This window comes from Zophobas morio, unplaced genomic scaffold (assembly GCF_036711695.1).
Source record: "Zophobas morio isolate AGI-343-1 ecotype UQ-CSIRO unplaced genomic scaffold, CSIRO_AGI_Zmor_V1 ptg000030l, whole genome shotgun sequence".
Taxonomy (NCBI): Eukaryota; Metazoa; Arthropoda; class Insecta; order Coleoptera; family Tenebrionidae; genus Zophobas; species Zophobas morio.
The window spans coordinates 11461055-11473178 of NW_026972135.1; the positions used below are offsets into that span (position 1 = coordinate 11461055).

The 12124-nt window shown below is 30.9% G+C and overlaps 2 protein-coding genes across 3 annotated transcripts; one reads left to right on the forward strand and one right to left on the reverse strand.

The window, feature by feature from the left end:
- The first annotated feature begins 390 nt into the window (after positions 1 to 390).
- On the forward strand, positions 391 to 11558 carry LOC135138174 (SH2B adapter protein 2). 2 transcript variants are annotated; one of them, XM_064068073.1, is made up of 7 exons: positions 391 to 842; positions 894 to 1152; positions 9156 to 9301; positions 9350 to 9540; positions 9595 to 9770; positions 9825 to 10115; positions 10824 to 11558. In XM_064068073.1, the coding sequence occupies exons 1-7, from the start codon at positions 517 to 519 to the stop codon at positions 10917 to 10919; spliced, it is 1485 nt and encodes a 494-aa protein (XP_063924143.1). In that variant the 5' UTR covers positions 391 to 516; the 3' UTR covers positions 10920 to 11558. The 2 variants fall into 2 exon arrangements, with proteins under 2 accessions (XP_063924143.1, XP_063924142.1); XM_064068072.1 differs by having other exon boundaries at positions 9350 to 9770.
- LOC135138175 (zinc finger SWIM domain-containing protein 7-like) lies at positions 11551 to 12099 on the reverse strand. The gene is made up of 2 exons (XM_064068074.1): positions 11976 to 12099; positions 11551 to 11928 (listed from the first exon to the last, which is right to left on the reverse strand). The coding sequence occupies exons 1-2, from the start codon at positions 12094 to 12096 to the stop codon at positions 11570 to 11572; spliced, it is 480 nt and encodes a 159-aa protein (XP_063924144.1). The 5' UTR covers positions 12097 to 12099; the 3' UTR covers positions 11551 to 11569.
- Positions 12100 to 12124: the final 25 nt, after the last annotated feature.

Sequence of the window (12124 nt, forward strand, 5' to 3'; positions counted from 1 at the left end):
CTGCTGGTCATAGATGCCATTGCCAAATACTTTGTTGTACCTACAAACACATCAAAATTAAGTTTTTCATTATAACTATAAGCAAGAATAATTATATATTTATAAAAAACACGATCGAAGACAACAATGAATTTTTGAAGATTAATCTTTGATCGTTGCATGTTCAGCTCAAACTTTCAGATTGACAGAAATGTGACAAGACGACAATGGCTATCTGTTCTCCCATTTTTACTGCTCACTCGGTATATCCACTATGCAGATATTTAAAAAAGTATAATATTAATTTGTTTGATTTGTAGTCGTACTTAAGCCCACCCAATCGCGGCGCCTCTGATCCCTAGTGTTTTTCATTTTACGTTGGCAGCGTCACTTTAAATGTCAAAATTAGCATTGGCGTCAACCTGTAAAAAACCAACCCGCTCAACGTCAAAACAATAATATTAAATAGCTTAAACAATACAAAACCGTAATATAATGTGAATCGCAAATAACCCAGTGAGCACTTCGAAGATCTAAATGGCGGCGGCATTGGAGTCCCCAACACCCGAACATTCGTGGATGGAATTTTGCGAAAGACATGCATCTGTAGCAGCCCAAGATTTTTCAAAAAGCTGCATTCAGTTCATGTCGTTGAACCTGTCAGAAACAGCCAAAGCGACAATAACGTACAAAGATTTCCTAAAAAAGTTCATCGACACGTTTAGCGAGCACTTTGAAACCGATTTCAACAAGCGCAAATCACAGACCAACAAAGTAGTCAATGGGGCTTCAAGACTGGAAGATGACACCTCCGAGAACGAAGAGGGGTCACCGAAAATGCAACAGAAACCGTTTTTTAGGAGGTATGCGGGGGCGGGGGTAGTCGGCGCAGACGGTGATCATGACAATTGTAGGTTAAGTTTCAAGATGTTGAGGAAGGGCAAAGATTTGTTCCACAAACAGCATTCGGATGAGGTGGATCTGGCGCATAATAAGACGAAATTGGCGAAGATTGTGGTGGAATGCCGCAAAGAAGGGATTGTGAATTATTCAACGCCGGAGAGTTTGGACCAGCCAGGGGGGCCTCCGAAGTGGGAGAAGTGCCGGTTGGCGCTTGTCAAGGCTGTGGGGGGATATATGTTAGAATTTTACTCGCCACCAAAGAGTACAAAAGTAAGTGCAGTAGTTGTATTAGTAAAAGAGTGTGGTTAGTTCATGATAAATGACACATGAAAAATTGGCAATTTTTCTTTGTCATAGAATTGCGTCTCAAATTTAGAGATTTTCGCCATGTAACTAGTGAAATTTTAGCGTTACAAGGTGGTTGGTAATTACTTAATAAATGAAATTTAGTAAAAATAAAACCCAAGTTATATTTCTACTTTTTAAAAACCTTTAGTATTTATGTAATTGATGAGATATTATTGAGCTTTAAAATTGAAGGATGTTAAGCCACCATTAATTTGAAATGAATGAATTCATCATTGTGATAAATCTGTGCACAATACTCTGTCCACTTGAAGGTCTTGTTATTAATTCACACCATTGTGCATGTAATTTGTGGTAGTTCTGGCTCGTTTTATGACCAAATTTATTGTGATTCATAATTTTTAAAAAATCATCAGGATAGGAAGTTAATATATCTTCATGGTTATGAATAATTAATTACGAGTTCTAATTATGGACACGAAAAAAAGATAATCCATAGATAAAAAAAATGCATGGATAAAACACAACTAATATGCGCAGGCGCAATATGCATAATTTACAATTGCTGATGCGACAGTTTTAGATCATTATTTGCAATATTTATCCCGAAAATTAAAGATATTTGGGTCAAAAAAGTGGCCATTAAAATATAAGAAATTAGTTGAAATTTTCCATTTCTGTTTGTGTGTTTTCCATTCTCTGAAACTATTTATTTGGACTGATTATTATTATGAAATTTTAAGAGTATTTTGAGCTTATGTAGATAGTAAAACGCCCAAAATTTGCCTTATCATTCACACAAAAAATTTGATGACGCTGTTTCAAACTTGTGCTAAGAATACATGATTTGAGAAAAAAATGGTCATCGATTGTTTAGACAGAACTTCCCTCACATCTGAAGTACAGTTGAACAAATCCTACATGCTATAAGTTTATAAAATATAGATAATATTAATCACAGTATAAAAAAAAAATGGCGCTCAAGGTATGCGGGGTCATGAAACGTCGATAAACATGAAAGTGGCAAGTCGCCAGGACTCGGTTACTATACTTCCTTAGTTTACGCTCGGGAACTAAAAAAGAAAAATCGAAAAATTGAGAATAAAAAAAAATGGAGAACTCGTGAAAGTGAGAAATCGAAAAATTGACAAATCGAACAATTTGAAAAAAAACGAAAAATCGAAAATTGAGAACTCGAAATATCGATAATCCACAAATCGAAGAATAAAAAAATTGAAAATTCGAAAAATGGAGAAATCAAACAACTGAAAAAACGAAAAATTGGGAATTCGCAAAATAAAAAAAAAATCAGAATTCGAAAAATTGAGAAATTAATCGATGAATTGAAAATCTAAAAATCAAGAAATGCAGAACCACAAATTTTAGAAATTGGGAAATCGAGGAATTGATAAATCGACAAAACTAGAATTCGAGAACTCGAAAAATTTAAACATCGAAGACCGAAAATCGAACAATCCAAAAAATGAAATTTTACAAATTAAAAAAATCGAGAAATCTAGAAATCAAAATTCGAGAAATTGAGAATTCGTAACATTGAAAAATTAAAAAATTGAAAATGGGAATCTCGAGAACTTGGAAAATTGAAAAATCTCAACAAAGAAAAACTGAAAAATCAAGAACTGACAAATCGAAATATATACCGAACCATGGAAAAAACAAAAAAATTGAGAAATTCAAAAACCAGAAAATCGAAAATCGAAGGTTCGATAAATTAAAATGAAAAATAGAGAAATTGAAAAACGAGAAATCGAAAAATCAGTCATAAAATAGAGAAATTGAGAAACAGAGAACTAAAGAAATCGAGAAATTGAGAATTCGAAAAATAAAAAACTTGAGAATTTGAAAAACGAGAAATTGAGAAATCGAGAAAACTAGAATTCGAAAACTCGGAAAATTGAAACATCGAAAAATTGAGAATTCGAAAAACCAAAATAGCAAAAATTTGAAAAATCTAAAAATCGGGAGATTAAGAACTTGGTAAATTGAAACATTAAAAAATTGGAAATTCGAGAAATCAAAAATCAAACAATTGAAAAAACGGAAACTTGGCTATTCGAAAAATCGATAAATCGAAAAATCAAATAGAAAATTCGAGAAATCGAGAAATTTATAATCAAAAAATGAAGAAATTGAGAATTCGACAAATCGAGAAATCGAAAAATCAAAAAACCGCAAAATGTATAACCAAAATTTCGAGAAATTTGGAAAGTGACAAATCGAGAAAAACTAGAATTCAAAAACTCGAAAATTGAAACATCGAACAATCGAAAAAACAAAAAACTGAGAATTTAAAAAAACGAAAATTCTAAAAATCGAAAAAGCTAAAAATTTGAAAAATGTAAAAATCGAGAATCAAAAAAATTGAAAATTCACAAAAACGAAAAATTGGGTAATTCGAAAAATCAGTATAAAAATTCGGAATATCGAATATTGAAAATTCGAAAAATCGAAATACTGAAAATTGAAAATTCGAGAAATCGGGAAATGTAATATGTATCAAAAAATGAAGAAATTGAGAATTCGCAAAATCAAACAAAAAAAAAATCGAAAAATCGAGAAATCCAGAAATTGGTAAATAACGAATTAAAAATCTAAAAATCAAAAAATGGAGAAGCAAAAATTGTAGAAATTGGGAAATCGGGAAATCGAGAAAACTAGAATTCGAGAACGTCGAAGAACCGAAAAATCGAACAATCCAAAAAACGGAATATTGCGAATTAAAAAAAAAGCAAAAATTAAAAATGTAAAAATTTGAGAAATCTAGAAATCAAAAATGACGAAATTGAGAATTCGCAAAATAAAAAAAAACAGAATGCGAAAAATTGAGAAATTAATCGAAGAATTGAAAATCTAAAAATCAAAAAATGCAGAACCAAAAATTTTAGAAATTGGGAAATCGAGAAATTGATAAATCCAGAAAACTAGAATTCGTGAACTCGAAAAATTTAAACATCGAAGAACCGAAAATCGAACAATCCAAAAAATGAAATATTACGAATTAAAAAAAATTGGAAAAGCAAAAATTTGAAAAATCTAGAAATCAAAAATCGAGAAATTGAAAAATCAAAACATTGAAAATGAGAAAAATCGAGAAATTGGAAAATCGAAAAATCTCAACTTAGAAAAACTGAAAAATCAAGAACTGACAACTCGAAAAATCGAAATATATACCGAACCATCGAAAAAACAAAAAATTGAGAAATTCAAAAACCAAAAAAATCGAAAATCGAAGGTTCGAGAAATTAAATTGAAAAATAGAGAAATTGAAAAACGAGAAATCGAAAAATGAAACATAAAATAGAGAAATTGAGAAACTTGAGAATTTGAAAAAAAATGAGAATTTGAAAAGTCGAGAAATCGAAAAATGCGAACCTAAATATTTGAGAAATTGAGAAATTTGAAAAACAAGAAATTGAGAATTCGAAAAATCAAAAAAGGAAAAATTTTAAAAATCTAAAAATCGGGAGATTAAGAACTTGGTAAATTGAAACATTAAAAAATTGGAAATTCGAGAAATCAAAAATCAAACAATTGAAACAACGGAAACTTGGCTATTCGAAAAATCGAAAAATCAGATAGAAAATTCGAGAAATCGAGAAATTTAAAATCAAAAAATGAAGAAATTGAGAATTCGAAAAATCGAGAAATTAATAATCGAGAAATCGAAAAATCAGAAAACCGCAAAATGTATAACCAAAATTTCGAGAAATTTGGAAACTGACAAATCGAGAAAAACTAGAATTCAAAAACTCGAAAATTGAAACATCGAAAAATCGAACAATCGAAAAAACAAAAAACTGAGAATTTAAAAAAAACGAAAATTCGAAAAATCGAAAAACCTGAAAATTTGAAGAAAGTAAAAATCAAGAAACAAAAAAATTCGAAAAAACGAAAAATTGGGTAATTCGAAAAATCAATATAAAAATTCGGAATATCGAATATTGAAAATTCGAGAAATCGAAATACTGAAAATTGAAAATTCGATAAATCGGGAAATGTAATGTTTCAAAAAATGAAGAAATTGAGAATTCGCAAAATCAAACAAAAAAAAAATCGAAAAATCGAGAAATCCAGAAATTGGTAATTAACGAATTGAAAATCTAAAAATCAAAAAATGCAGAATTAAAAATTGTAGAAATTGGGAAATCGGGAAATCGAGAAAACTAGAATTCGAGAACTCTAAAAATTAAAACGTCGAAGAACCGAAAAATCGAACAATCCAAAAAACGGAATATTGCGAAGTAAGAAAAAGCAAAAAAGCACAAATTTGAAAAATCTAGAAATCAGAAATCGAGCAATTGAGAATTGAAAATTGGAAAACTCGAGAAACTGAAGAATCGAAAAATGTCAACATAGAAAAACCGAAAAATCAAAAGTTGACAACTCGAAAAATGGAAATATTAAATACCGAAAAGCGAAAATCGAGGGTTCCAGAAATTAAAATGAAAATTCGATACATTGAAAAACGAGAAATTGAGAATTCGAAAAATAAAAAATTTGAAAATTTGAAAAATACAAAAATTGAGAATTCGAAAAGTCGTGAAATTGATAAATTGTTAACCGAGAAATCAAAAATCTCAGAAAATTGAAACATTGAAAAACCTAGAATTGGAAAAATCGAAAATTCGAAAAATGAAGCAAACAATTTAAAAAACGAAAAATTGAAAATTCAAAAAATCGAAATGAAAATTTGTAAATCGAAAATCAAAAAATTCAAAATTCGGAAAATCGAGAAATCGAAAAGACAAACAACTGAATAAACGAAAAATTGAAAATGCGAAAAACCAAAATAAAAATTCGAAAAATCGAAATATTAAATATCGAAAATTCGAGCAATCGAAATATGTATATGTAATGAGAATTGAAAATTTGAACAATCGAAAAAATAAAAAATTGAGAATCCGAAAAATCAAAGAAAAAATTCGAAATATCGAGAAATTGAAAATAAACATGAAGAAATTGAGAATTCGAAGAATCAAAAAAACTCAGAATTCAAAAATCGAAAAATTCAAAATTTGGTAATTGAGAAATCGGGAAATTGATAAATAGTGAAAACTAGAATTCGAGGACACGAAATATTACAAAAACAAAAAATCGAGAAATATAAATATCGAAAATCGTACAATCGAAAATCAAAACATTCAAAATTCCTAATCTCAAGAAATCGAAAAATCAAACAATTGAAAATTCTGAAAATCAAAACAAAAATTCGAAAAATCGAAATATTGAAAACCGAAAATTCGAATAATCGAAAAAATGAGAATCCGAAAAATCAAAACGAAATTTCGAGAAATCGAGAAATTTAAAATTAAAAAATGAAGAAATTAAGAATTCGAAAAATCCAGAAATTAATAATCGAGAAATCCAAAAATCTAACAATCTAAAAATCAAAAAAGCAAAAATTTGACAAAAAAATCTGGAATCAAAAAATTGAAAATGCGAAAAATCAACAAATTAAACAGTTAAAAAACGAAAAATTGGGTAATTGGATAAATCGAAAAATTGAGAAATCGGAAAATTAAGATCAAAAATGAAGAAATTGAGAATTCGCAAAATAAAAAAAAAGAGAATTCGAAAAATCGAGAAATCTAGAAATCGGTAATCGAGGAATCGAAAATCTAAAAATCAAAAAATGCAGAACCAAAAATTTGAGAACTCGGGAAATCGAAAAATTGAAACATCGAAACAGCAAAAATTTGAAAAATCTAGAAATCAAAAATCGAGAAATTGAGAATTCGTAAAATTTAAAAATCGAAAAACTGAAAGATTGAAAAATCTCAACATAGAAAAACCGAAAAATCAAGAATTGACAACTCCAAAAATACCGAACAATCGAAAAAACAAAAAAATTGAGAAATCGGAAAACCAAAAAATCGAATTACATCAAAAAAAGGTTCGAGAAATTAAAATGAAAATTTGAGAAATCGAAAAATCTCAAAAAATCTAAAAATGCAAATCCAAAAATTTGAGAAATTGAGAAATTGGGAAAACAATAAATTGAGAAATCGGGAAAACTATCGAAAAACCGAGAGTTGGAATAATCTAAAATTCGAAAAATCAAAAAAACAAAAATTTGGAAAATCTAAAAATCTAGAGATTGAGAACTCGGAAAATTGAAACATTAAAAAAATGAAAATTCGAGAAATCAAAAATCAAACAATTGAAAAAACGAAAAATTGGGTATTCGAAAAATCCATAAATCAAACAATCGAAAAAATGAAAAATTGAGAAATCGAAAACCAAAAAATCCAAGGGTCCAAAAATTAAAATGAGAATTCGAGAAATCAGAATCAAAAATGGAGAAATTTAGAATATGAAAAATAAAAAACTTGAGAATTTGAAAAATAAAAAAATGAGAATTCGAGAAATCGATAAATTGATCACCGAGAAATCGAAAAATGCAAATCCAAAAATTTGAGAAATTGGGAAATTGGAGAAACGAGAAATTGAGAAAACTATAATTCGAAAACTCGCAAAACATCGAAAAACCGAGAATTGGAGAAATCGAAAATTCGAAAAATCAAAAAAGCAAAAATTTGAAAATCTAAAAAACGAGAGTGAACTCGGAAACCTGAAACATTAAAAAATTGAAAATTCGAGAAATCAAAAATTAATCTATTGAACACACGAAAAATTAGATATTCGAAAAATCGATACAAGTAAATATCGAAAATTGAACAATCAAGAAGACGAAAAATTGAGAATTCGAAAAATCAAAATAAAAATTTGAAAATAGAAAATCAAAAAAGTCAAAATTAGGAAAATCGAGACATCGAAAAATCAAAATAAGAACTCGAAAATCGAAATATTGAATATCGAAAATTCAAGCAATCGAAATACCTATTAAAAATCGAAAATTCGAACAATCGAAAAACTGAAAAAATAAGAATCCGAAAAATCAAAAAGAAAATTTGAGAAATCCAGAAATTAAAAATCAAAAAAATGAAAAATGAAGAAATTGAGAATTCGACAAATAAAAAAATTGAATTCGAAATATTGAGAAATCCAGAAATTGGTAATCGAGGAATCCAAAATCTAAAAATCAAAAACTGCAAAACGAAAAATTTGAGAAATTGGGAAATCGAAAAATTGAAACATCGAAGAACCGAAAAATCGAACAATCCAAAAAACGAAATTTTGCGAATTAAAAAAAAATAGAAAAAGCAAAAAGCAAAAAATTGAAAATTGGAAAAATTGAGAAATTGAGAAACTGAAAAACCAAAAAATCGAGAATCGAAATATCGAATATCGAACAATTGAAAAGACGAAAAATTGAAAATTCGAAAAATCGGAATATCGAACATCGAAAATTCGAGCAATCGTAAAAATGGAAAATTGAGAATACGAAAAATCAAAAAGAAAATTAGAAAAATGAAGAAATTGAGAGTTCGAAAAGTAAAAAAAAGAGCATTCGAAAATCGAAAAATGCAGAACCAAAAATTTGAGAAATCGGGAATCGAAAAAACTAGAATTCGAGAACTCGAATAATTGAAACATCGAAGAACCTAAAAATCGAAGAATCCAAAAAACAAAATATTGCGAAAAAAAAAATCGAAAAAGCAAAAATTTAAAAAATCGAAAATCGAAGATTGAAGAAAGCAAAATGAAAATTTGAGAATTCGAAAAAAATATATGAGAATTTCTAAAACGGGTACATTGATAAACCACAAGTATAGACCATAGAGTCTTACCATTTTGCCTGTTTCAGAGAGTATTTGATTTATTCGGCAAAATTTTTAAATGACGTCATCAATTTTCTGGGGGGGAACTTATAAATAACCTTAAAACTTTTGCGAGATTTTAGAGCGTTCGGTTTTGCACTTTCAAAGTTAATTTGCTAATTGTTATACAATTTAATTTTTTTTCCAAAAATCTGGTGGTCAAAACTCAACACGGATTCATACACCACAAGTAACAACACAATTTTTAATCGCTTGTTTTTATAGCCAAGAAGCGGCGTTTTTTGCGCTTTAATCACGGAGGCCCGCGAAACAACAGCCCTGGAAATGCCCGACCACGAAAATACGTTTGTCCTCAAAGCCAACAACAGCCTAGAATTTGTTATAGAGGCACATGACACCGACGACATGAGGTTAAAACCAACCAAGTATCTAAACCTCCTATAGTAAAAATGTTGTAGGTCGTGGCTGGCTACCATCAAGTACTGTATCCGTTCGGGGGCAGGCTATGGCGACGCCGGCCCTGGAGAGCACGGTTCGCGGGACTACCATTCAGATGCTCCAGAGCTACCACCAAGACATGTCTCGGGTCGAGGGGGCGACCGGCTGTCTTCCAGTAGTAACTTTGACATGTGCCCGTCGTCAGGAGATGGTAAAAAGAATAATAATAATAATAATAAATGGGTATTGTTTAATCTGGTTGTAGCTATGGAGACTGACATCGGGCAAACCCTGAAGAAGGAGTTCTGGTTCCACGGTACCTTGGGTAGATCCGAAGCCACGAATTTGGTTCTCCATGACGGCGCTAGAGGGCACGGTTTGTTTCTGGTTAGACAAAGCGAGACGCGGACGGGGGAGTTCGTCTTGACCTTCAATTTCCAGGTAAGACGGCTTGATTTAGTTCGTTTTGGATGACACTAGGTAAATAAATCACAGGGTCGCGCCAAACACCTCCGTATGACCATCAACGACCAAGGCCAATGTCGCGTGCAACACTTCTGGTTCCAGTCGATCTACGAAATGCTCGAGCATTTCCGACAGCAGCCGATCCCTCTCGAGAGCGGCGGCAGTTCCGACGTCACCTTAACCGACTTCGTCGTCAACCCCAACGCCAGAGGGCAGCTCCAAGGTTCGATGGGTCGCGGCAGTTCGTCCAATCAAACTCAAGCTTCTTCCACCAATGGCGTCCACGAACGTAGAGTTCCACCGATCCCAGAAATCAGACAAGTGAGATAAGATCAAATCATGTTCGAGTATTGTGTTCAGTCTTTTTTTGTTTTGTTTGTGCTCGACTTTGTTTAGTTTCTATCAGGTAGATATTTTATTTTTTAACCTTCTTGTATATAGTTTTTTTTCTTTTTTGTTTTTTGTATATATTTGGTGTGATTAAGTGTGCTTTAACTGGCTTTCGATGTGTATAACTCGTGCTTACGAGGGCTCACAGTTGTACTCGGTGATAGTACTCATGACGTGTAATTAAATACAGTACAATACTCGTAAGGTCTTCAGTATCAAATGTTTCGTTTCTACTTAAAGCTACTGTGGTTGAATTTATTTTGTATATATTATATGCAATGAATGATAATTAAATGTACATTTTTTTTTAATTTTAAGTATTTATTTTATATTAGTAGATCTTGCATAGTTTTATTTTTAAAGATGTAAATTCTTCATTGGTAGCTCTTATTTTCAATTCATTTTTAACAAAAGGATTAATTTATTAAGAGACGAGATACACGTAGTTATTTTAAGTACAAATTTATAAATATAAATTGAGGAAGTATTCATTGTTTTATTTTATCCCGGCTTTTGATTCAAATTTGACTTAAAACTAGTGATCACTATACTGCGCAGGCGCAATAAAATGAACAACAAACAGAGAGTTTAAACAACGACTAGATACAATTTTACTTATCAATTTTTTTTAATTTTTAGGTTCAAACTCACAATGGAAGTGTACGAACTCAGGAAACTACTCTGGAACAAATTTCGGAAGCTAGAGCTGTAGAAAACCAGTATAGTTTTGTGTAATAACACAGTCGGCCATTTTGTTCACCCGTTCATTTTGTACTTGATTGTTTTTGTACACTGCAGTGAAATCGTTTATTTTGCACAGTAACAGCAACATATCAGGGCATAATAGGCAGGCAATTTTTCCATAATAAAACTGTCCATTTGTGTTGTGATAGCTAAGTACTGAAATTAAGAGAAATGGTATTTGTGTAGTGGTCTGTGTATGTCGCAGACGGAGTTAAACCGTTCCTATTCAGTATTACTAAAATACCTCTGAGATAGTGAATGTTACTGAACAAACCGAGCTCTACTGGATCAAACTAGTGTCACGTGACGTGACGTCACGTCACGCGAGGCTAGCGAATAAAATTCACAGCGGCATTTGAGATGCTCAAGATTTTCCACTTGATGTTAATAGGGATTGTGTCTCATGAAATACTGGTATTTATCTGGCTTCAGCTTACATTTGTTTTGAGCTAATATTCAGCTTCTGATTTCATAGACACAGTCACTAATCAACTTCGATCAAATTATGACAATAGATGTTTCTACAGTTAGCACTAGTTTAAACTGTAATTTTCTCATAGCTGTCCACTAGGTATGTGTACAAATTGTAATTACTTTTAGTATTGTAATATATGTTATGCCATTACTTAACTCTTTTTTTATTATTGATCATTCACAAAATTTAATTGTTCATTCAAAAATTCCACAAACTGAGAATCCGTCACAGTTTCCGTCCACACTTTCACACAGTTCGTGATTTGGTTGAGTTTCAAAGCAAGCACATGTTTACATGTTACTGACGCCTTGTCTTCTAAAACTTGTGACTGGAAAAATTGGCACTGACAGAAATTAATATCGTTGTAAATTGTGTATCGTTCCATGTTGGTGCCTACTTTGTAAATGCTTCTATACTTGTCTGTGGTTTGGTACTGGGTAATTTTGCAATTATCCAGTAGTTCTGTGGCTGCGGCTAAAACATGACCAAACACAGACGACAATTCTGTGAGGACTGCGTCAGATACTAAAAAAATAAAAATAAAATATATAGTGCTATATTCAGGAATTTACATTTGTGATGATTTAGGTAATACCGCTCGGCTTCTTTTAGTAAATTAAAGGCTAATTTGGGCACAATCGCCTCTTGCAGCATTTTCGCTGTTTTTAGGTTATGTTGATCAAATCGTGACATGCACGTGACTTTCAAATTTCAAATAACA

Bases quoted from the DNA above. Each gene is read 5' to 3' on its own strand.
- LOC135138175 (XM_064068074.1), bottom strand. From the start codon at position 12,096: ATGTCACGATTTGATCAACATAACCTAAAAACAGCGAAAATGCTGCAA. The intron at 11,929-11,975 runs GTAAATTCCTGA...TTATTTTTTTAG, and splicing joins TTACCTAAATCATCACAAAT to TATCTGACGCAGTCCTCACA.
- LOC135138174 (XM_064068072.1), top strand. From the start codon at position 517: ATGGCGGCGGCATTGGAGTCCCCAACACCCGAACATTCGTGGATGGAA. The intron at 843-893 runs GTATGCGGGGGC...TGACAATTGTAG, and splicing joins CAGAAACCGTTTTTTAGGAG to GTTAAGTTTCAAGATGTTGA. The intron at 10,116-10,823 runs GTGAGATAAGAT...TTTAATTTTTAG, and splicing joins CGATCCCAGAAATCAGACAA to GTTCAAACTCACAATGGAAG.